The sequence below is a fragment of the Hemicordylus capensis genome, chromosome 5 (genome assembly GCF_027244095.1).
Source record: "Hemicordylus capensis ecotype Gifberg chromosome 5, rHemCap1.1.pri, whole genome shotgun sequence".
In the NCBI taxonomy this organism is placed as follows: domain Eukaryota; kingdom Metazoa; phylum Chordata; class Lepidosauria; order Squamata; family Cordylidae; genus Hemicordylus; species Hemicordylus capensis.
The window spans coordinates 213,786,661-213,810,366 of NC_069661.1; the positions used below are offsets into that span (position 1 = coordinate 213,786,661).

At 43.8% G+C, this 23,706-nt stretch overlaps 1 protein-coding gene across 9 annotated transcripts in view; it reads right to left on the reverse strand.

Moving 5' to 3' along the window:
* The window catches only part of MEI1 (meiotic double-stranded break formation protein 1), an 88,129-nt gene that overhangs the window by 25,233 nt on the left and 39,190 nt on the right, over window positions 1-23,706 (reverse strand). For all 9 annotated transcript variants that reach the window (XR_008308243.1, XM_053254230.1, XM_053254227.1 and 6 more), the window contains 11 exons: window positions 23,496-23,595; window positions 19,175-19,309; window positions 18,355-18,469; window positions 9,804-9,895; window positions 8,426-8,567; window positions 7,963-8,074; window positions 7,031-7,091; window positions 6,598-6,695; window positions 4,938-5,112; window positions 4,690-4,837; window positions 2,452-2,736 (listed from right to left, as the gene is read on the reverse strand). Coding sequence is in view for 8 of the 9 variants with exons in the window: in XM_053254230.1 (XP_053110205.1) it covers window positions 2,452-2,736; window positions 4,690-4,837; window positions 4,938-5,112; window positions 6,598-6,695; window positions 7,031-7,091; window positions 7,963-8,074; window positions 8,426-8,567; window positions 9,804-9,895; window positions 18,355-18,469; window positions 19,175-19,309; window positions 23,496-23,595 (1,463 nt within the window). In the remaining variant the exon portion in view is untranslated. The remainder of the gene's footprint in view (window positions 1-2,451; window positions 2,737-4,689; window positions 4,838-4,937; window positions 5,113-6,597; window positions 6,696-7,030; window positions 7,092-7,962; window positions 8,075-8,425; window positions 8,568-9,803; window positions 9,896-18,354; window positions 18,470-19,174; window positions 19,310-23,495; window positions 23,596-23,706) is intronic.

Here is a 23,706-nt window from a genome sequence, read left to right on the forward strand (position 1 = left end):
GACTGGGGAAACACTGAGAGCAGATCTTAACTCTCATTCAAATTTCCCAGGTACAGACCAGCATTGTGGCGTGTGCAGATCTGCCGCTGCAGGGAATCACTGGAGTGGTTGTCAGCGATCCCAGGAGAGTGGGGTCACCATTCTGGGCAAAAATAAAGATGGACATGTACAAATGGGCAGATGGGATGGCAGAGGGCCCACTTTGACTGCTTCTTCATGACAGTTGCCAAGACAGGGAGAGATGTTGCCAGGGTACTCATCCTCACAGCTTACTTGTGGGGAGCAACCTGGCTGAGCAGCATCTGCCACTTGGCCCACATGTGTCTCTCCATGGCCTGACACTCTCATGAGAGAGTAGTCCATGGGAGAAGGGATGTCATCATACCTTATTAGCGATTCTGCCCAATATCCCTGTCCCCCAAGATGGTGGTTCTCATGAGTTGTGATGGGATAACCCCATGGCCTTCCACTCTCATGAGAGCACAGTCCGCTCAGGAGCATCATCCATCATCATGACAGACGAGGAATCTTCTGTCACTTGAGGCAATGGTGATCCTGCTACCCAGCCCTTCTCATGAGTAAGCCTAGGGATTCACCCAAGGGGCAGAGGATAGGGCCCCCTTTCCCAACATAGTGCAAAAAATAGACCTGAGCCTTTCAAGAATTCCTGCTTGGGGCTGCCCTTTAAACCCAACCCCAAGTATCACTGCCCTGCCATATGTTGCCATCCTAGCAGTCTAATGAGATTGCCCTGTTTATGTTGCCACCACAACTGCATGTGCTTATGAACATACATCTTGATCAGTTAATTTTCGGAGAGCAAAGCACATAGTGCCCTGTCCTGTCTCTCCTGGCTGCCAGGAGGGGGGGAAACAAGGGACAGAGAGGGCAGAGGGTATGCCCCCAATTTAACATTCCCATTTGACAGGCTGACAAGCTTGAGATGGGATGTGGTGGTGTCCCTGTTGCTGGGCAACTGCTTTGTTGGCTTGGAGACAGAGGGGTGGGGCAAGTGTTCAGAGAGGTGGCCAGCGAGAAGTGCCATAGGCATGGAGCGGGCACGATCCTGGGTGGGTCTGGACTGCTCTCTTTAGGATTACAGTCCCAGAAACTGCACAAAACCATGGTTGTGGTGGTGTCAATGTTCGGACACAATGCTGCCACCACAAGTCCTCAGATTGCAGTGGCAAAACTCTCTACAAACCAAAGGTTCAAATTAATGGTGAGGGAAACCGCAGGTTGCTTTTGCTGCAAAACCGTGGTTTCATGCATTTGGATGCACTCAGATTTCAACCTCTGGCCCATTTAACTGCAATTTCACGTTATGTGTGAATGTGCCAAATGGCTGGACAGCTCCCTGAAAACTTGCACCATTCCTTCTACAAATCCATTCCTTCATCCACTGGACAGCTCCTGAGCCTCACAGGTAAAACAAGGAATCCAGGTCACACAGCAGTGGTGGTAGAAACAGGACACTCTAAGTCCATCACCCCCAGCCATCCAAAGATCTCCTGCTCTCTCAAATGATTCTACCCTTTCTCCCTTGCTGTCTGTTATTCCTGGAATTGCTTCTATGTGTGTGATGTTACCTCTCTGTCTTCCTTCAAATCCCTCTGCAAAACCTAATTTTTCTGTGAAGCCTTTGGCACAACTCCATAATCCTCTTCCCTCACTGTAAACCTTAGCCTAAGTATGTGTAACTGAATTAAAGGCATATTCATTTCCTGTTTATTCCTATCTCCATTTCCCTTGCCTTCTTCTGTTGTCCTCCTGTACTATATTTTAGATTATAATATCCTCAGAACAGGGCCTATAATCTTATACTTTCTAAAACACCACAAACACATTGTTGATACTATAAAGCTAAATAAATAATCATAACAACATTGAAGACTTTCTAAATAGGTGGTACTTAAGTAAGCAGACTCCTGTTGGGCCCTTTCAAAAGACCAAGTTCCATGTGGTCACTGAAAATAATGATATTGTGGAAGAAGATAATTCACTGATAAATGTTATAGCTAAAAATAACAAGACGACAAGTAATGTGGATTGCACTCCCTTCCTTTTAAGTGTTGCCAGTTTTTTGTTCATCCTTCACAGCAAATGATAAGAGAGAACCAAATTAAGTATCCATACATGATTTCATATTCTGAAAACTAATCTAAAATAGATTAAGGATTTCCATAAAGGAAAGGCCATTTAAATAAAAATGGATAATATAAGCAGATCTTAAAATATATTTTCTCCTTTCCATGGATCTTATCAATGTCCTTGTGGATGTCAGATCCTTTATTAATTTCCATTAAATGCCACAATATATTACTAAATGCTACACACCCCATTAGGGTCCCCAACAGCGCTTCAATCTAGAAGGTCCTTTGTTCAGATCTGCATCTGAGCAAATATTCAAGGGATTTTCTCACCAAAAACCACATAAAAAAACTAATATACCAGCAAAACAAGTAAAGCACTCGGGTTGTCCTTAAGCATGCAAAGGAAACTGTTAAAGTTGCTTGGGGATTCAGAAAAGCCACCAGAGAGCATTACGACATCATCTTCAGATTCAGTTTGGCTGTAGTCTTCACATGAAAACCAGAGCTGAAGGATGCGGTGACCAAATCTTCCCATAAGCTCAGGATAACGTAAAAAGAAATTAAGCAACAGAGGATGATGGACATACACCAGGCTGAAATCAGAGATAACATCCAGGACTCTCCTAATGGCAGAAAGTGAAGTCTGGAATTGGAATGAGGGAAGAAGAAGAAAATCAGAAAAGGCTAGCATGAACATTGTAGTTAGAAGTCAAAAAATGATCTTTCTTGGGATAAGTAATTTATAACCCCTCTTTATAGTTCATAACAATACTATCAGAACATAATACTGGTAAAGCCATCCGCATAATGGTAAGCAATCAGCTATTCAGCTATGCAAACAGAAAAATATCATGAAAGCATATGAAGCATATTCAACTGCTTCAGGAATTGGTAATAGCATTCACATAAGCATAAAGGGGGAAAAGACCCCAGCTTCAGTCAAACAAAAAAAACTGTATCCCAGAATGCAAGAAAAACAAAGTTGCACAAGAAACCAAAGGTAAACTACTATTATCCATGTATTTTCCCAATTCAATCACTTTTTTACACATCATCAGGACTTTCCAACAATTTTTTCCCCCACACAATAAATGTGCTGCTACTTATTTGTGGGTGGAATCTTAATCTTCTCTCAGTAGAACTTTTGTGGTAGGGCTATCATATTTCCCCAGGGCTCAGACTCCATCCTTATAATGCTGAGAACATGAAATTCTCCTCCTGCCTAGTGTTTCTGTTTTATTTGTTGTTTAATTGTACAAGGCATTTTCTAGACAGTACTTATGATATCAATAGCGATAAATGAAATTACACCCTATCCACCTATGCCAAATCACTTCGTTAAGGTTTGTTTCTGTCTTTTAATTTAGTGTTCTTCAAGCCTGTGCACACCCCGAGTCTGCTACTACAGTTCTGGAACACACACAGACAGCCCACTGCACCACCATTCAAGAATCTTTATTGTGGGATTCTCCCCTGCTAGATGAATCCAGTTTTCACTATGAAAACTGATCCAGCTAGATCCAGTTTTCACTATGCAGATCCAGCCCCATTTACAAATACACACACATACACACACACACTGATCCAGAGCAGAGCATCTGTGCCCCTAGTTCTCCCTGTCTCCCCCCGCCGCAACCAATCCAGCTTCAACCAATCCACCGCAACCAATCCAGCTTCCTGCCCCGTCTTCATTTTGTCTCCATACCTTCAGCCAGTTCATTCGTTCTCCCCCCACATGCTTTCAGCCAGTTCGTTCCCCCCCAACACACACATCCCTTCAGCCAGTACTGCCGCAGCTGCTGCTTTCTCTTGGCCAGCCAGCCTCTGCTTTCTAGCATTCCTTTTCCTCTCCCAGCAGCTGCTTGCGAACTCTCGTGAGAGCTGCCACACATGGGATTAGCCACGAGTATGCCTTAGAGAGTTATAGATAGATAGATAGATAGATAGATAGATAGATAGATAGATAGATAGATAGATAGATAGATAGATAGATAGATAGATAGATAGATTTCAAATACCAGATGGCTACTTCCCTATAGCAAGACTTTCTCATATCATCATCATCATCATCTGTACAACACATACAAGTCTTCAAAGCACTTCACATATATTATCTTGATGTAATCCTTACAAAAACCTGTTAGGCAAATATTGTTAGCCCCATATTGCAGCAAGGAAGCTGAGGCTAAGAGGGAGTGGCTTGTGTAAGGGCACCTAATAAATTCATGGAATGGCACAGGTGAGATTTAAACTGGGGAATCCTGATCTGTAATTATTATTTATTTGATTTCTATACCACCCTTCCAAAAATGGCTTAGCCATGCTGTGACATCATCTCTCAGGAATGGAAGTATTGCGCTATTGGTTCTAAACCTGGGCTAACAAAAGCAAGCAGGGAAAAAGACACTCAGGCTAAGTTACTCAATAGTACTACTCAGAAGTTACTCTAAAGGACTACTGTCAAGTAATTTAGTCATGATGTTAGCCACTGATTTTTAATTATTTGCAGAGGCCCATCAATGACAACCCTTTAGAAATGTGTCAGGTCAAATGGTCAAAGCTGTCCAAGCGAGAGTGATTAATGTGGTGTGTTTACCAAATCTAAAGCGTTAGTCTTGTCTTGGCAGATAGCCAGAAGGTATAAAACAGCTCTGAAGACATATGGGGGTGGACAGTCTCCCAGGTCTTGGAGTGACAGAAGGAAACTTCTTATAGCTGAAAATAGCTCTGCTTCTGGAACAAATCTGAGAGCAAGAGAATTTGTTTTTGTTTAAGTTGGTTAATCTCACCCACTGATTTCCCAGTATAGTACCATGCTTTTCATGCTCATGCCACTTCACTTACCTGTCATCTTGGCTAAAAGCAAAGTAGAAAAGAAGTAGGAGGCTATACTGGTGATTGCGAAGAGTTTCATCTAAACAGAAGGAATCGGGGGTTTCCGATAACAGATTGAGGCTTTCTGGTACTCTTAAGTTTAACTGGGGCAGACTCCTCCGCAGGAGCTCAGATATTTCTTGCTCTAGAAGAGAAACCAATGAGAATACAGCAGGAAGTTTTTCACACTTGGCTTTTAGTCTGCATCTCCTCTGGAATGGAGGTGTATTCACATATCAGCCAAATTTACCTCGAAGTCCCTGTGAGCTATCAGGGAGCACTTAACACACAATTCAGGTTTTTTATTTGGCATTAGAGTATAGCCTGCTTTATATCTGGGGTTAAAAAAAAATCCACTTTTTGCATCGGTTTTTGGGGGCAACTTCGAACTCACAGTAAAGGCTTGCAGAAAACCCGCGGTAAAGCCTGCTGCCTGGGAAAGCTCCAAAAAAGAAACAAATATGTTGCTGCCTGTGATGGGACATATATAGGAGCTGGTGAGTGAGTGTGTGAGGGTTACCCTAGTAACCAGGCATGGAAAGTTCAGAAGGGGAGGGATTTAAAATAAAGGCAGTTGAGACAGAGAGAGGAGAGAGTTGCGTTGGAGTAGGAGGTGTTTTGAGCTGAGGGTTAAGAGTCTGGGGTGTGTGTTCTGAACAGGAGAGATTGTTCAAGGGGTTGTGTGGAACTTGAATGGTGAATGTGTGGCAGCTGTGGAACCAGCAGTGTACTGGGCAGCTTCTAGTAACAGACAAGAAGGTCTGGAAGAATTCACTAAGTTTACAAACCCAGTTTTAATTACCTCTGTCCCAGTTATCTCACTCTGTATGTGACATTTTAGTTAGATGAAAAGAAACACTCGGAAAGTTGAACGGTGGATGTACCTAGTAACTTGGTAGAGAAGCTTGTGTGCCCCGCTTTGCAAAGATCTTTATTCTAATCAGTAAATAATAAAAACTTATTCTTGTTCTTATTCTATACCTCAAGTTTTGTTTCATTTATATCCTGAACATATACGCCTATCTTGCGCTTGTGAGGCTACGTAGTCAAAGGTGTTGAGAACTGAGAGCAGGGTAACAAGAATTTATATGGTGGCAGCAAGGGAAAGTAAAAACTAAATAAATTCCCAATCACAGTACCTGGAGACTAAATTGTCATAGAACAATAAAAACAAATCACCTCCCTGGAATTGAGAGGGGCATCAGGAAGGGACCTTGATACTGCCTGAGAACCTTAATGTCTGTTTTCCCTGAGAAATAAATAATACATTGGCAACAAACAATCCTTGCTTCCATAACATCGCCCTGCAATTCCAATTATCCCATAAAAGAAAAAGGAATAGGACACATCTTTCATTGCTCATTTCCCCCTGGGTGATTAGATGAGGATACTATCATAGTGAACTCATTCAGCAGTTTCACTGTTTGAAAATGAGCCCATATGGGAGATGCAAGTTTTCCATATTCAGTGTCAGCCATTTAATGTAGCCAACCCATCTATGGATATTTTCCTCAGACTTCCTGCCATAACTTTTCTCCCAGGCACATAGCTGTAAATTGCAGGGTTTGCGGGGGGAAACCACGCAAAAACACAAAACAAAACAAAAACAAAAAAACACTGTCCAACTTGCCTTCTTGAGAGGAACCCACCATCTTCTCAGAGGATGAATGAAGACTGAGACACAAGCTATGAAGAAAACTGGAACAAGCTTGATTCAAGGCAGGATTACTTGAAGGAGTAAATGAATTTTGCAAAATGAGAATTTGGCAAGACAGTTTTGGTCAAAGCATCTGCTTTGGCTTAATTCTTATTCTGTTAATTACCAATAATTGTTACCACCTCATATGCTTTATTTGGCATTTCCAGAGCATTCAACATTAACCTTGTGATCTAAAAAATTATAAATTTCTTGTGCCATCTGAGCAGAACAACAAAGTAACAAAATACATTGGATTTTTAGAGGTGAAATCTGAAAAGAAATGCTTTTCAATATTTCTTTTCTTCTTTTGTGATATAATCTCTAAAAATGAGAATGAATTTGGTTGTAAGCTCTCATTTAATACCTCTGTCCAGGGCAGAATTTGGCCTTCAGCTCCAGATTCAATCGAATGAACGAGGAAGATGCTAGAGAGAAGGATAACTGTTTTCATAAGAACCATTTGGGTTAAGATCTTCAATAATAAAATTGTAATACAACACAACTGACATAATTTGGGTACTCAAGCAAGCCTCCCAGAAGAAAACACAATAACTATTTTGATACCAATGGTAAAATTACATTTCTAGGCTTTGAATAATGCAATTGATAATCTGCAAACTGATATAAGGGCTGCATTCACACATAACCGGAGGTGAAGAAACCTCCAATTTCCATTTCTGTACGTCCAAATGCAGGCTACTGCAGTTACAAAAGAAAATGGAGCTGCTGTTTCCCTCCCCGGACTCCAGTTTGTACCTTTGGTTTGTAGTAAGGTTCATTGCCTAGACCTCCGGTTTAGTGGTGCCCATGTTGCATCTGAATGTGGCACCACAGTCTGCCTGTTGTGCAACCAGAGTTGAGGTAAGAAGTTCCTCCCTTGCTCCAGCTGCTATTGGCTGCCAGGGCTGTCCTTCAGTCAAGAAGGAAGCCCAGGCAGCCAGTTCTCCCTCCTCTCTGCAGTCTATAGAGAGGGAGCACTCTGATGTTTGAATTCAGATGGGAGAGCAGGGTAGCAGGGAGCAGAACCACAAGTCCTGCGTAGCCATATTTCCGCATCACATGAAAATGCAGCCAAGATGTCATGGCAATACATCCTGGCATTTCTAAGGTTCACGGGGTAAGAAATACCTGCATTGTGATTAGAAAATGTGATGAAAGCACAGCTACTCTAAGGATGCTCAGTTTTTATTAGGATTCTTTCCAAGGCCCTGATCACATTAACATTCAGCAGCAACAAACTCTACAGCTTGATCCAAGATAGTCTATTAAAAAATATCCTGTTTCAGTCCTCCTTACCCAGTTTAATGGAAAATATCTTACAAGTGTCTGGTATGACACTGAACAGAATGTTGAGGGTTGAGATGAAGACTTCCATGAGAGCTGGGCGGACAGCCCTTTCCGAAAATTTCTGCAGAAAGAAGAAACAGGCATACTTCCCCTGATATGGAACAAAACATTCAACTCAGAGGAGAAATAAGGAATCTTTTAATGGGCCTGACAAGCTCTTGTTCAAAACAGCTCAAAATCAGGATCCAAATTACTATGAATTCTCACAATAGCCTTTATTTTAAATTTAGATGTTCCTCATAATTCCCCAGATATCAAATAATGGTGCGGGGACAGCACTGCCTTCAACAGATTAAACTTTGCCACAGCCTCTTCTACATGAGCCACAGACTATGCCATGTTCACTTTCCTTGTTTTCCTATATGGATCTGTAACAATTTGAAATTAAGGGCAGTGTGTGAAGTAACCCTACCATGATTATGGGGATGCAAAGAGAGTCAGACATTCTCAGCAGAAACTCAGAAAAGCTTTTCAATGTATCCCTTTTCTCCAAGCTGGGGGCAGTGAAAGCATTCTCCTGAGCCAGAGGGTCATTTTGACATTCTACAGCTAACCTAGGAAGATACAGAAGGATGTCAGACAGAAGCTATATCACATTTCTATGGCATCCCTTCATCTTGGTGCCTCTGGTCTCTGATATTGTGACTGGAGTGCTGGGTTTGAAAGGATAGGGAGCTGGGGGTGTCAAACCAGGCACTCTGCTAGCAGGTCTCTGGTCGGGTGCCTTACTCTCTGCACTGTCAAAGCGGCTCAAAGGGAGAAGTGACTGACCTGAGCCTTGCTGCTCTACAGAACCCCGGCAACAGTGACAGGAAGGGAAATTGCAGTCAGCCCACCCGAGAAGAATTATCTGACTGGGGAGTTGGGAGAAAAGGTTAAAAATTTGTTAAAAATCTCCCACTTGCTCATTTTTTTTGTGGGTTGGGTGGTAGATACTGCCCATCATGCCCTCCCACCCAACCTGATTTGGTGTCCCTAGGAGCTACTCATGGGGAACAATGGGGTGTTTCGAGTTTCCCCATTGATCCCTATGACCAGAACAAACTGCACTCACAAGTTTTGCATTGCAATTTGCAATGCATTTTGCATCCTTGAAAAACACTGCAGAAGTACGCAGGAAAACACAGAACACACATTTCAAACAGTCCAAAAATGCCCCCCCCCCAAAAAAAATCACTTACCCAGAATTCATTGCCAGCCACAGTGCCTATACAGCAGTAACATCATTGGCATGTTGTTCTCTCAAACACAATTATGACTCCTTACTTCCAAGCATTGTAACGGCTGCCACAGCAGCACCATTAGCAGCAAGCATAGCCATAAGTTCAACTAGAGCAAATTCCTCACTAAGCTCCCTCTGTGCTACCTCCCCACAGCCAGTGGGGGCACAGTTGCCCATGACAACACTTTATTTGTATGATAAGCCAACCAGGAAGCAAATAGATAGCAAGCCAATTGGAAGCCAGTGCAAGAAAACCAATCAGCAAGGGAAAAACAGGCTTCCAAAATGGCACTCAAAATGTTTCAAATCAAAACAGGGTTGTTTTGTTCCGAGCTCAAAACAGGCCCTTTATTTAAATGGCATTTTGTTTTGAGCTCAAAACATTCAAAACAGTTTGTTTCAGTGTTGAAATATTCTGCACATCCCTACTGTAGATAGAAGCTTGGCACATCTCCACCACAAGATCAGACAAGTATAAAGAAATCCAACATAAAGCTTAATTCCAGAGCTGTTATGAACAAATCTAAGGGTTTCTAGAATTACAAAACTGAACAACAATCTTCCTCACCTACAAGCATTCCTGAAGCATTCTAAGGCACTCTGCAGGAACTGACCCTGCTGTGAAATTGCTTTGTTCTGATGTCTGACTGCTGAGTGGCCCTGTGATGTTGAGGTGAGAGAAAATGACTTTGTCAAGGAACGGTTCATGCCATCAGAATCCTGCATTTAGGTAACAGTTCCATTTCATGAAACTTCTTCAATCATCTGAAGCGATTTATGATGCCCATCCACTTCTTCATTGTCCAGGCTAGCTTTCTAAGCTTGTAACAAGTGGAAGTCCCCCTTTCCAGTCATCAAAAATCCCAGTTTTCACATGTTTTCAAAACCTTCAAGCATTTGGATTACTCTATATCACACTATACAGCTAGCATAAGTAAATAACTCTGCTGCATTCTAAGACAGAGTGGGGAGCAAACTGAAGGCTCTCACATATTAGCCTCTGCCTTTTAAAATGTCATTACAAAAAACAGGCTGCTTACCTGTAACTTATTATCTCCATGGGGATCCATGGTTACGCACAACCGGGTCTTCTGCGCTTGCACAGTAGGCCCGCGGAAGAATCTTTAGCGCCGTTTAGGTGCTCCGGCCCTTTAAGGCATAGTGATATTGGAGCCTTCAAAGGGTGCCTATAGAATAGGCTGCAGAGCGCCTCCCTCTTCAGTTCCTGAATCAAACACTGTGAAGAGACTGACAACATCCAGAGGCAGAAGATGACAGCCAGAAATTACAGCAGCACAGGTATGTAAACAGATTCATGACAAAGAATAGCAGAGGGGACAGCCAGACGGGTGTTGTGAGTGACCATGGATCCCCACAGAGATCATAAGTTATAGGTAAGCAACCTGTTTATCTCTGTAGGGATACATGGTCCCTCACATGGGTGAGTGACTAGCTCCCGTAAAAAGGAGGTGGGTGCTAGCAGTTACAGCACTTTCTTCAAGACCACCCAACCAAAATTGGCTTCTGAAGCAAATTGCAAGTCCACAGCATAGTGTCAGACGAAGGGCAGGTCTGAGGACCAGGTAGCAGCCCTGCAAATGTCCTTCATACTGATGTCCGACATGTAGGCAGCTGAGGTAGCCATGGACCTAGTAGAATGCACTCTCATCTTGGAAGGCGGCTGAACGCCTTGCTTCTTGTAACAAAAGAAGATCAGCTGAACTAGCCAGTTGGACAATCTTTGTCTTGAAATGGCTAAACCTTTACTAGTCCCTGCATAGGAGATGAATAGTTTGTTTGATCGTCTGAACACCTTTGTGAGGTCCAAGAAGTAAAGGAGACACCTTTGGATGTCCAGGGTGTGGAAAGAACGTTCAAGGGGTGTAGAAGGGTCACTGAAAAAAAGTAGGTAACACAGTGTCCTGGTTTATATGGAAGTCTGATATAACCTTAGGATGGAAGTTAGGATCTGGATGGAGGATAACCTTGTCTGGATAGAATTCAGTATAAAGAGAATCCGCCCATAGTGCAACGAGTTCACTGACCCGCCTTGCCAATATGATGGCAACTAGGAAGGTGGTGTTCAGGCATAGCAATCTCATGGAAGACGATAGTAACAGTTCAAAGGGGGCCTCTGTAAGTGTGGACAGCACAAGCGAGAGGCTTCAAGGCTCAATGGGCACCTGCACCAGAGGGTATAAGTTGTTAACTGCCTTTAGAAAGTGTCAGGATGGACAAAGACGGATTTGCCATCTCAGCCCTGGAGGTGTGCTGAAATGGCGGTGAGGTGAACTTTAATGGAGATGTTAGAAAGTTCCAATCCTTTGAGATAGGTGAGGCAGAGGAGTGTCTGCTGTATCAAGGCCTTGAGAGGGTCGAAAACTTTCGAGGACGTGTAGGATGTGAAACACTTCCATTTGCACTTGTAGGACCTTATCATAGAGGCCTCTCATTCATTCATTCATTCATTCATTCATTCATTCATTCGATTTATATACCGCACTTCCAAAGTGGCTCAGGGCAGTTTACAAGGTAAACCAGTTTTTATGGTTTACAACAAGGTAAAAACAATTAAAACCAATTAACAGTTAAAATCAGAACTCTAAAAACAGAATAAAACCAATTAAACAATTCAACAGCTAAAAAACCCTGGAGAACCAGGGCAACCATTTAAAACAATTTTTCAATCGTTTATAACCCTGGAAGGATGTCATCTAGAATTTCATCCTCCACACCGTTAGCGAGAGGGTCCTCAGAGCGTGGTGGAGGACTTGGCCCCCTTCTCTTATGAGGAGATCCCGACGTGGTGGGAGGTGATGGTAAGACCCCTTGCATAGCTGAAGAAGAGCTGGGAACCAAGGTTGCCGGGGCCACCAGGGGCAGACTAGGATGTACTGTGTGTGCTCTTGGAGGATCTTCCCTACCACCCTGGATAACAATGGGAAAGGGGGGGGGGAATAATATAGCTTGCCCTTCCAATGCAGTTGAAAAGCGTCTCCTAGTGATCCTTTGCCAAGGCCTGCTCTAGAACAGAACAGAGAGCACTTAGTATTGTCCATAGTGGCAAACAGGTCAACAGTGGGTGCACCCCATGAGTCAAAAAGGTTTGACAGAACAGCGTTGTTTAGCTCCCACTTATGGAGAGTAGAGAAGGAGGTAGCCCGCCTAAGGGAGTCTCAGCCAGAACATTATCCTCTCCTTTGATATGGATGGCCATAGGAAGGATATCATAATGTAAGCACCAGTCCCACAGTTGTAGGGCAAGGTTGTTCAGGGACATTGACACAGTGCCCCCTTGGTGGTTCAGGCAGGCAATAGCCGTAGTGTTATCAATATGTATCTGAACCACTTGGCCTTGGATGGTGGGTAGAAATGCTTTAAAGGCTAGGAAAACAGCCAGGAGCTCTAAAAGGTAAATAAGGAGTTCTAGTTGCTGGGAGTTCCACAGGTGTCACAACTTCAGAGTCCCACAGTGAGCACTCCAACCCTGCACAGAAGCCTCAGTAGCGACCGGTACTGTAGGGTTTAACATTTGAAAAGGAATTCCTTGCATCAGGGAGTCAGGCAGCGACCATCAAAGTATGTCTTGTGGGATATTATCTGGGGCAGCTAACCACTTTTTCTGGCTGTCTAGATTTGGCCGGAAGACAGACAGCAGTCAGAGCTGGAGCCTCCTCATCCTCAAACTTGTATTTGCCACGATCGTTGTACATGAATCCACAAGCGCTGGATGAAATAAACCCATTGCCTCAGGGCAGACTGGAAGGTGACCACCATGGAGAAGATGGCCCGGATGCATTCTGCAGGTAAGTACACATGTTTCTCGCCTGCATCCAGGATCACACTGATATACTGGAAGACTTGCTGGGGGACCAATTTTATTAGATTGACACTGAGCCCCAGATCTGCCAGAAGAGAGGGAGTAAGCTGCAGGTTGAATAGTAGAGTTGATTTCTTCCTTACCGTAAAAAGCCAGACATCCAGATAGAGAGAGACACATACACCTTGAACATGGAGATAGGCAATGACAGCCGCCATGCACTTAGTGAAAACTTTTGGGGCGGTACTGAAGTCGAACGGGAGCACCTTGTACTGGTAGGCCTGAGTGCCAAGACAAAAGCGCAAGAACTGGTGGTGCAGAGGATGTATAGAGATGTGAAACTAAGAGTCCTTTAAGTTGAAAGATGCAAACCACTCTTCCTCCCACAGCAGTGGCAATATTGACTGCAGAGAAATCATGCAAAATTTAGAAGTCCAGACAAATTTATTCAGCTCTCAAGTCCAGGATGAGGCCGAGCCCACCATCATGTTTAGGGACCTGGATATAACTGGAACAGAGCCCAGTGTGCATGGAGCAAGGTGGAACTGGTTCTATGGCATTCTTTTGGAGCAGCGAAGACACCTCTTCTTCAAGGATAGGAGTTGTGTGGGTGTATTTTATGCCCGCATGGGCAGGTAGAGAGTCAAATTCAGTATAATAGCCATTGGTCACTATGCATAACACCCAGGCATCTGTTGTTACTTGACACCAAGAAGGTAGGAAAGGGGCTAGATGGATGCCTGCTGAAGAAACAGGGAGAGATACTTCCAGGTCCGAAACATTAAAATGACTGCTTTGGTTTTCCTGAGATTCGTTTTTTTGTTGGCCCTTCTGACGCTGATGGAAGGGGCGCCTGGAATATTGCTTAGATCCAGAACAGTAACCTCTATTTTGGGAAGGCCAAGGCTGGTACCTCTGTTTGAAAGTAGGACAATGTCTCTTATAGTAAGAAGATGACTGGGACTGTGCCAAGGTCTTAGCAGTATAGCGCGATCTTTTTAATTCTTCCATTGTGTTGTCAGTGTCCTTTGAGAATAATCCTTCACCGTCAAACGGGAGATTCTCTATCTTTTCCTTCATTCCTGGCTCCAGAGGTGTAGATCAGAGCCAGGCATGACGGCAAAGTACAATGGATCCTGCCAGTACTTTCAATTCTGTCTCAGTCAGGTGTTTGGCCATACTTAGTCATTTCCTCATGAGATCCACTTTTTTTTAGAGGAACCTGCCCTTAAAGGGCTCAGGCAGAGCACTTGCTTCATTTTTCATGTTGTCCCATAGCAATTGTTGGTATTTGGCCAAACAGGCCAGGTAGTTCACCCCCTTGAGCGAAAGCCATTCCAAAGAGTAAAACCTCCGTGCTATGGAGTCCAACTTACGACCTTCTTTATATACTGGGGTCGAGTGTTTCCTCACGGATTTGGATTGCAACGCACAATCCACTACTAGGGAGTTGGCGCTGGGTGTTTGAAAAGGAAAGGGCAGGATGCCTCCTGGACCTGATACAGGTTCTCCAGTTTCTTACATGGAAGAGTAAATGTTACCAGGGCCAACCAAGCAGCCTTAGAAGCCGCCATCAGGGACGGTAGCATTGGAAGAATGGTGGGATGTGCCAAAGATGTGATAGATAGGTAACTGTACATGGGGTCCATGACCGCAACCTCTGGTGGGGGAATCTCAAGGCCCAAGGCCTTAGCCATTTCTTGAACTTGCATCTGATAGGATTTGGTTTCCTCAGGTGAGGAGTTCAACAGTTGATTGCCCACATTGCCATTGGGCAAGGTCCCCAGGTGCACCTCTGACACATCAGATTCGGGATCGGAGGCATACGAGGACTCCCTATCAGAGTCAGAGTCCTCAGGGGAAGGATCCCTAGGAGCAGGCTGCGAGGGGAAAGATGGTGATGCTGGCACAGATGGAGGGCACACTGGCCCAGGATTCATTGGAGAAGTAAGTGTTAAGGGACGAGCCGGAATGGAAGTTAACTCAGGAGCAGTCAACCCCGGCGGCAACACTGGTATGGGTGGCAGAGCCCTGGGCAGCAGCGTGAAAGGCCTCGGAGGCACAGGCGGTACAGCAGGCTTCTTAAAAGGATCCAAGGGAAGGACACTCAGTGGATTTGGCAAAGCTCCCTTGAGACGCATGGTCTTCCAGACTTTGTACTTCTCAAAATCAAAAGGTAAAGCTGGTGAGCTATATAAAGAACAGGCACGAAAGCGCTCTCTGATTCTGAGGTGTGGTGAAACAAAGGCCCCTGGGGAGCTGTAATAGGGTCATGAGGAGCATGGGAAGCTGAGAAATGAAAACGCTCCCTCCAGGGTAAAGTCAAAGGACATTGTGGCATAGATGTGGACAAGGCACCAGTCAGCGACTTGGGTATTGGCATAGGTGATTCAGGTTCCTCGGGTATCTAGTCCTTGTGACTGGGTGAACCCTTTAAAGGTAGAGCCCAATGGAGTCAATTTCGATGGAGTTGAATTCGTAGATCCCAAGAGGTGTTCCAGCTCTTGCCACAGCAGGCTTTGGCGTGCCGGGAAATCCAAAGAAGGTGCCACTGGGTGCTCAGGTGATCGATCAGAGGGTGATTGAATTGGTGTTGATGTTTGAGAAATAATTATGGGCAAAGATGGTGTCAAACGAACTAGAGACAGACGATGTGGATCCAAAGTCATTACCAGCACTGACGCCGGCATGGAGGTCGAGGGCGTCGACAACGTCTAAGGCAAATCACAAGCCAGCGCCGATGAAGTGTGTGGTGTCAACACCGTCAAATGTCTCAGCGCCAAGGGTAGATGAGTCGATGTTGGTGGAGTTGGTGTCAAGTGTGCTGGTGCCATGGGTGGCAATCCCATCGACATCCAAGGATAGGAGCTTGGGTGTCCTGGAGCCGATGAAGCAGTCATCAAAGACAAGGGTCAAGGGGAGAACAACGTTGCAGGTTCTCACAAAAGGGGCGTTCTTGTTGACAGCGTGGTTAGCACTCTCGGCACCAAGCCTGACACCAAGGCCAACTCAGTCAGAGCTGATTTTGCCGCGGTTAACACCAAGGAAGCATGCTTTCCCTTCCTTTTGTGGGGCTCTCCTGACTAAGAACGGTGATGATCATGCTTATGCCATGGGCTTCTTAAAAGTGCCATTCGAGCCTGAAGGCATGGACGCTGACAGTGCAGGCGTCAAGGCTGACGGCGCCAACCTGCTAGATGCCACAGTTTTTGGCGGCAATGGCAGGCTTGGCGTCCCCAGGCAAAGGATATTTTCATACCAAGATGCCTTTAGACAAAGTTCTCGGCTTAGTCGTGACTTTTTTAAAAAAGACACACAGACCTGACAGGCCCTAGCATTGTGGGAGTCCCCAAAACAAATTAGACAGTCAGCATGTCCCTCTGAGGAAGGCATAGTACCTTTACAGGTTGCACATTATTTAAAATTCTTTGGGGCAGACATAGCTTAAGTCCAAGTATGGTCCAAGTCAGCCCAAAAGATCAGAGATAGAATGCCTAAGCCAAAGCGAGTAACAAGCCAAGTTCAGAAACAATCCAAGGTAAGAATATCTGAGTTGAGAAACAGTCCAGAGTATTAAGCAGAAACAATAGTCAAAAACAGTCCAAGTCAAAAGTCCAAAAATCAAATAAAAAGTATTTAAATCTCTTACAAGAATGAGGGAAAACAGGAGCAGTTCCTTCCTGAGGCACCACAAGCAGCAGATGAGACGGAACTGAAGAGGGAGGCACTCTACAGCCTGTTCTATAGGCACCCTTTGAAGGCTCCAATATCACTACACCTTAAAGGGCTGGAGCGCCTAAACTGAGCTAAAGATTCTTCCGCGGGCCTACTCTGCAGGTGCAGAAGACCCGGTTATGAGGGACCATGGATCCCTACAGAGATCTGTAAGGTCCACACAAAGATTATGCTTTGATACTAATAATGTACAGTAGCACAAATGCCTGAAATTCTGGTATAATATTATTGTATTATCCACATAAACATGCATCACCAAAGTACATCCTATGCACTTGCATACTGTTGCATTAAGGCTGCAAGATTACACATATTTACTGGAAACAAATCCCATTAAATTCTTGAATCAATTAAATATGAATAGAATCAAGCTGCCACTCTTCAAAATGGGTTAGCAAAGCTAGAATGCATGTAATTATTGGGGTGTTGTACTTTCTTGAAATGATGAATTTCAATTTATCCTTCATCAGAGACTTTTCAGATTAACTGTTCCACTAAGTTTCACACTGGTAATTCCGAGGATGAATAGTACTTTCCCCCTCTTGATTATTATACTCTTTATGTAGCTGGTAAATAATGATGATGTTCTTCAACATGCACACATATACACAATAACTGAACTTGCAAAATATTACATCCCTTTACTGCTGACTTTAGATTATTCTACAAATCTAGAATAAACATTCATACATTTAGCCATATATATGTTTTCTTAATCTTAGCTGAATACACATGCTTTAGGTTTATGTTATTTTTACTGTCTTTTAAATACCTACATTCAAACACATTAACAAGTTAGCTATGTTTGGAAATGTCAATGAAGAAATATGGTGTGGTGTTCAGACCCAAGTCATGCTGAGCAAGCTGGAGGCATGAGCTCCAAAAAGAAGGGCTAGTGCTGATTGAGGGCTCATGTAGCTAGTGCAAACTCCACGCCTTGCTGAATCCCTACTCCAGAGGAAGTACCCAAGCTGGCCTCCCCCTCCTCCCAAGTAAGCCCATCAGGAGAGAGGCCCTCAGCAGCCAGGCAAGAACTTCACCTTCTGAGCTAGAACTATGCCCTGGTTTATCACCTCCATTCCCATGGACTTGGAGGGCAATGGAGGGGGCTCCGAGGAAGGGGCAGAAATCCTGCTGGGGGCACTGAGTCCATGCTGCACCAGGACTCTTAAGAGAGGATAAGCAGCTCTGGCTGCTCCAGCCCTGAAGGATCTGTGGGGTGGTTACCGGGCCCAGGGATTCAGTCTGGGGTGGGCTTCTCCTCCTCCGATGGAGTCTCCTCTCAGTGTCCAGGCAAACCCCGACAGGCAGAGAAGGAGAGAAAATTCAGTCCTAAACACATCTAAAAATGCAAAGAATGTTCTCTAGATTAGAAGGAGACAGAGGGACTCAACTGCCTCAAGTAAAGCAACAAGTTTGCCAACACAAAGGGGAAGGCTTTAATGAAAAAGAAATCAAATGATCACTAGAATATCACCCTTCATGGGGAAAGTGTGCATGCATCATCCATACGGCCCACTAGTATGCTCCAATCAGAACAAGCAAGAAATAGAGAATAACTAACCATTAACTTCTTATTAGGAAGCGGTGGTGGGAGATCACTGCACTGCTTCAGTACACTTTCAACCAGCTTCTCTAGTTCTCCATATAGTATTGGTGGGAAGTTCACATGATCTTTTCTGTGGCGAGAAGAGCCAGCAAAAGACAGATAATTAACTTGGAAAAAACCTTGAGGCAAACCAAAGCGGAGAAAGATGCCAGCAAAGACAAGAGTGCAAGGTCAAACTGGACATGATGGTGGCAGTTCCAAGTGTTTAAGTATGAAACTTTCCCAACCATAAAGAAAGAGGGGCTGGGGCACAATTTTAGCAGGAAGGACATAAAGGTGAAAGTTGCTGATACCTTCCCATACCTGTCATTTACTTCCCCACAGCAGACCCACCTCCTCTCCAAGTGTTTTCCATCCAGCCAAGGTCACTTCCAATATTGGAACTTGGCTGACAAGAAAAAATGGAGAGGTAAGCTGTAAACCACAGCCAGGTTCTGTGTCCATCATCCATGCACCACTCTTTCTATTAAAATTCAGGCACACAGACCACACCCTTCCCTCTCTCTATGTGATTGGAGCAGCGCTGTGTTTAACACAGAGAGCTACTGTTGTTGCCTTAACAACTGCTTTGGCCCAAAAAATATCACCAAATTACACTCAAGATCTGGAATGGTCATATACTGCTGGCCCGGAGTGTTCATCCTGTAAGGAATAAAGCTGCTGAAAGTAAATTAAAGAAGCTGAAACAGAGCTAAGGAGGAGTACAGATCTGTATCATCCAAGTACAAAATAAGACCACACTTCAAAGAAGCTTACCAAATCTTTTCCGGCTTACCTCAAAATTGCAGCAACAGCTTTTACACCTTCAGCTGCTACTTCCAGAACAGGGCAACTTACAGCTTCCAAAAGAACATTAATGGCATCTTTAAAGATACCAATATTTGTAAATAATTTTATTTCTACTGGCTGCCTGAAAAGAAGAAGTATAGATCAACTACTTAAATTGCGGCCTCCAATACAAAGGTTTTTAGATACTTGTTAGATAATTTTTATATCACTTTGAATATCAGCATACTAATATCAGAAATCATTTGTATATTTACTATGGTCCATGACCAAAGGTGGGGGGGGATATACGAAATTAAAATCTTATCTGTGCCCTGTTATTTCACATATTAACTGATAAGTGGTGATTTGGCTTACAAATCACTTACAAAGTTGGCTTACAAAGATACAGTTACATTACAGTTACATTATTGATGAAATTGGTACTGAGAAACAAACTGAAATATGCCACCTATATGGACATCATAAAGGCTTTCACTGCAAAACATTTGTCCGTGCGCAAGCCTGCTGATCTCCAATGTCAACGCTGCTGAAGACAGCCTTTGTGTAGATTAGAAACCAAATGTATGGATGCTTAAACTAGAATCAATGTAAGGCACACACAGACATATATTACATATTTTACAGGTATTCACAGAACATTACATATAAAATTGTTATATGCACACACATATTTCAAGTTGCATATATCATACAAGACCTGCACCATGATTTCCTGCTACATATGATGGCAAATGAATGTGCCGCTGTGTGATATGTGAAACAGTCCACAGATCCTTCAACAAGAATTTTGGGGCTTATCTCCCTGGCATTTTACATCATGAACAAAACTCTAGTAAAAAAAAGACTGTCAAAACTTGCATGTTTTTGAACAAGCAGGCAAAATATCCATTTTAAAAAACAGTTGGAATGCCATGAGCACATATCTGGGCATGTTGCCATGCCTGAAGGCAAAAAAACCACAGATGCTGATCTGACAATGAAAGCTATCTATTTAAATACATGCAACACAAGCTTGTACTTTATTAATGGGGTGAGCACACATTCATGAGGCTTTGTCCTTTGACTTAACTTCAGTCCCCTCAAAGGCCCTCTGAAAGTAAGTCTACAGAGATATAATCACATTGTATGCTATGTTATTTCAGAACAAGATGAATGGCAACATTTTATTTATATGTAACAACGCCTAGACCTCTTGGGTTTCTGCAAATAAGCCCCTCTATTGTAAAGTGTATTAATATTCCCAAACCTCTTCTTTTTGTAAATAGCCCTTGTATTGTGAATGAATTATTCATTGCATTAATATTCCTAAAACCTCTGCATTATTGTAAATAGGATTTCTGTGCTTGCAAATCCCTATATATGGAGAAGGTGCAGGGTCAAATGTTCATTCTTGCTTTTTTGTAGTTTCACATTTGGTTTAGCAGTTTGATAGTTGATTTGTAGGAGGAAAAGAGATTTTTTTAAATGGAGGGAATTTTTGTTTGTTCTCAGGGACGCACCAAGATGATTTGGTCGCCTGAACCGCCCAGATACCCCAGCCGCGAGTCCACCCTACCCATGAGTCCCCTCAAAACCTCCTTTGGGGGGCCTGCTCCGCCAAACCTCTTTTTTTTAAAAAACTCCCCACCCCTTACCACGGCCAAGGTGCGCCTGTGGGTGTGGGGGGAGTGGAGCAGTCTTTCTCGCTTCTCACCCCCTCCCCCGGCGGAGAGATTGGAGGGACGCTGGCTGCATTCATTCAGGCCAGTGTCTTTAACAAAGTGCAAGGTGTGCCTGCACAGTTTAGAGATCGTCACAAGCCCGTGCTTGTGAAGATCTCTAAACTGCACAGGCACACATCGCACTTTGTTAAAGACACTGGCCCGAACGGACATGGCTAGCGTCCCTCTGGTCTCTCCATCACCAGGGAAAGGGGGGGAAAGGGAGAAAGACTGCTCCGCTACCTTCCCCCCTCCCCCCACAGGCACCCCTCGACCACGGTAAGGTGGGGAGTTTAAAAAAACTGGAGGTTTGGCATGGCAGGCACAGGGTGGCTGCCAAGGCCCCCCAACCATTTGGAGGCCCTCCCGGGCTTGGAGGACCGGACCGGTCCCCAAGGTCCGGGCGGTTAGTGCGCCTGTTTGTTCTGATTGGCTGGGCTGAGGAACTGTTGGGCCAGGAAGATGTTTATACTGAGGGAGTTGAGAGGATTAAGGGAGTTGAGAGAGAGATTGCTGGAGAAAATCAGAGCTGCAAATTGCAAAAATCAGTCTGGAAGTCTGCTAGAGTGAGTCCAGAGGAGTCCAAGAGAGCAGTCCACAAGAACAATCTGTATGTAGTGCAGCTGGTCCATCTGCAGATGAAAAGCTGTGAGAGAAGCCTAGCTGAAATCACTGGAAGAAAAGGAAGAGCCAAGCTGGATTGAGCTCCAGACCTGTGCTGTAACCAGAACAAGCCCATCAAGCCAGAAGCTGAAAGAAGAAGGTACAGAGGACTCTGAGTAGGGACCAGTATACAGCCACATAGTGATTGCAATTTTCCAGCTTTTTATTTTTCCCTGACCTGCTCTGTAAAAGTAACTGTTTTGAGTTTGTATTCTTTTCTGTAAAAGAAATGTTTTAATTGAACCAATTTCCTCCCCTAAAAGTAAACTTTCCGGTTATATAGAAGTTTATAAATATAAACTTTCTGGTTATATAAGAGGCTTGTTTATGTGTCTCTACTCCACGCCTATAAAGCCTTTCCACACTACTAGAGTTTTGGTAATTTTTGAAGGCCTGCTGCAGTGGACTCAGCCATACAAAAAGAGGGCTACTTGGTGGCAGCGGCAAAAGGTTAGGAGAATTAGAAACCTGTTCCTCCAATATGTAGTGGCAAACGATGGGACAGAAAGTTATTCCTCCACACTTTTCATTTGAAATTCCAAAGTGGCTTACAAAACAAATAAGATAACATCACAATTAAAAGACACAAAAGACAATTTTAAAAACTCACAACAGAAGAGGAGTAAATAAGGCCAAGAAGAATTCTTCTTCAGACAGACCTTTGAGTAGGAGAGTAATTTGGACTCTCCTCACATTCATGTTTTGCTGTGATATTTTGTCATGTTCGCAACCCTGAGGCTGTTTGGCAAAACGTTTGGTCCCCCTGATCTGGAAATGGGGGTGGATCATCCAACAGGGACATGGGGAGATCCTCCTAACATGCAGCCATGCCATCATGTATTATGGGCATCTAGCCAGCTGGTGAATGAGCCCTCTTCTCTCCATTTGGGGAATGGAGGCAGATCATCTGACAGGGAGGCCACACCCAGAAGGGGTGTTCCTCCCAACATGTGGCCATGCCACCAGTTATTTCGGTGGTTAGCAAGCCAGTAGACTAGCACTCTCTTCCATTTGTTATTGTTCTGTTTTTTTCTTCTCTTCTCTTCTCTTCCCTTTTTTTTTTGGTTTTGTTTTTTTGAGTGGGGAGGCAATGGAGCACCATTGCAGCTCTGGTCCCAGGAGTGAGACAGGACCTAACTGGGGATGTGACTGGAATGGTAGCTTGGGCGGGGGGGATCTGAAGGTGATGATAGAGCAAGTGAGAGAAAAAACCTATTTGAGGATACCCTCCTCCAGCCGCCCAGAAACGTAAGTTTGGGCAGGGTATAAATTTAATAAATAAATAAATAAAATAAGAATAAGAATGCCTTTAATCTCCAATTGTAGATGTTGAAGGAGGGAGCTGGGCTAACATCTTTAGGAAGCAAGTTCCATGGTACAACCACTTAAAAGGCCCTTTGCCTGTTAGCTGTCAACCAAGTTTGCCTTAGCAGCAGAACAGAGAACAGGGCCTCCACTGCCATTCTCAAGAGTCATGCAGGTCCATACAGGAACAAGCAGTCTTTAAGACAACTAAGTCCTATGCTGTATGAGAACAAGATGAATAGTAAAAACTCCATTTCATTTGTGATTGGGTCAAGCTCTAGCTGCTGTGTAATTCATAGACTACGAAAAAGGCATGTTGCACATTAAGCTGCACCCTTCACCCATCCAAAAAGACAACAGAATGCTTAGTTGCTTGCATAAACTAATTCCATTAAACTGATTCCCATATTTATGTTTCAGAGATCAACATCAACTAGTGTTAATCAGGTCGAAAAATCCCTCGCAACAACCCAAAATAAGCAAGTTAATGGTGAGAGTATCATAATAAGCTGTGGACATTATCTAGACATACCACTTCTACCTGAAACCTTCCCCCAAGAAGACACAAGAGAAAGCTGATTCCTCTCTAAAAAAAATGTTCAAGACATGAGAATAAACTGGAAGGCTGAAATCCCTTACCGTTTCAGGATTTCAGTGAAAAGCAGAAGTCCCTGCTTATTCAATTCAACATTATTATGACGGAATACTTCTTTCAGACTCCTTAAAACAGGTTCAATGCCTGGAATGAAGTTTAGTTTTAGAAAATGTCAAAATCCATTGGAGTGGAAGGGATTCCCCCTATATAGATGGCAAATAGTTAGCAGGATGGAGAATAGCGGGACATAGTGAT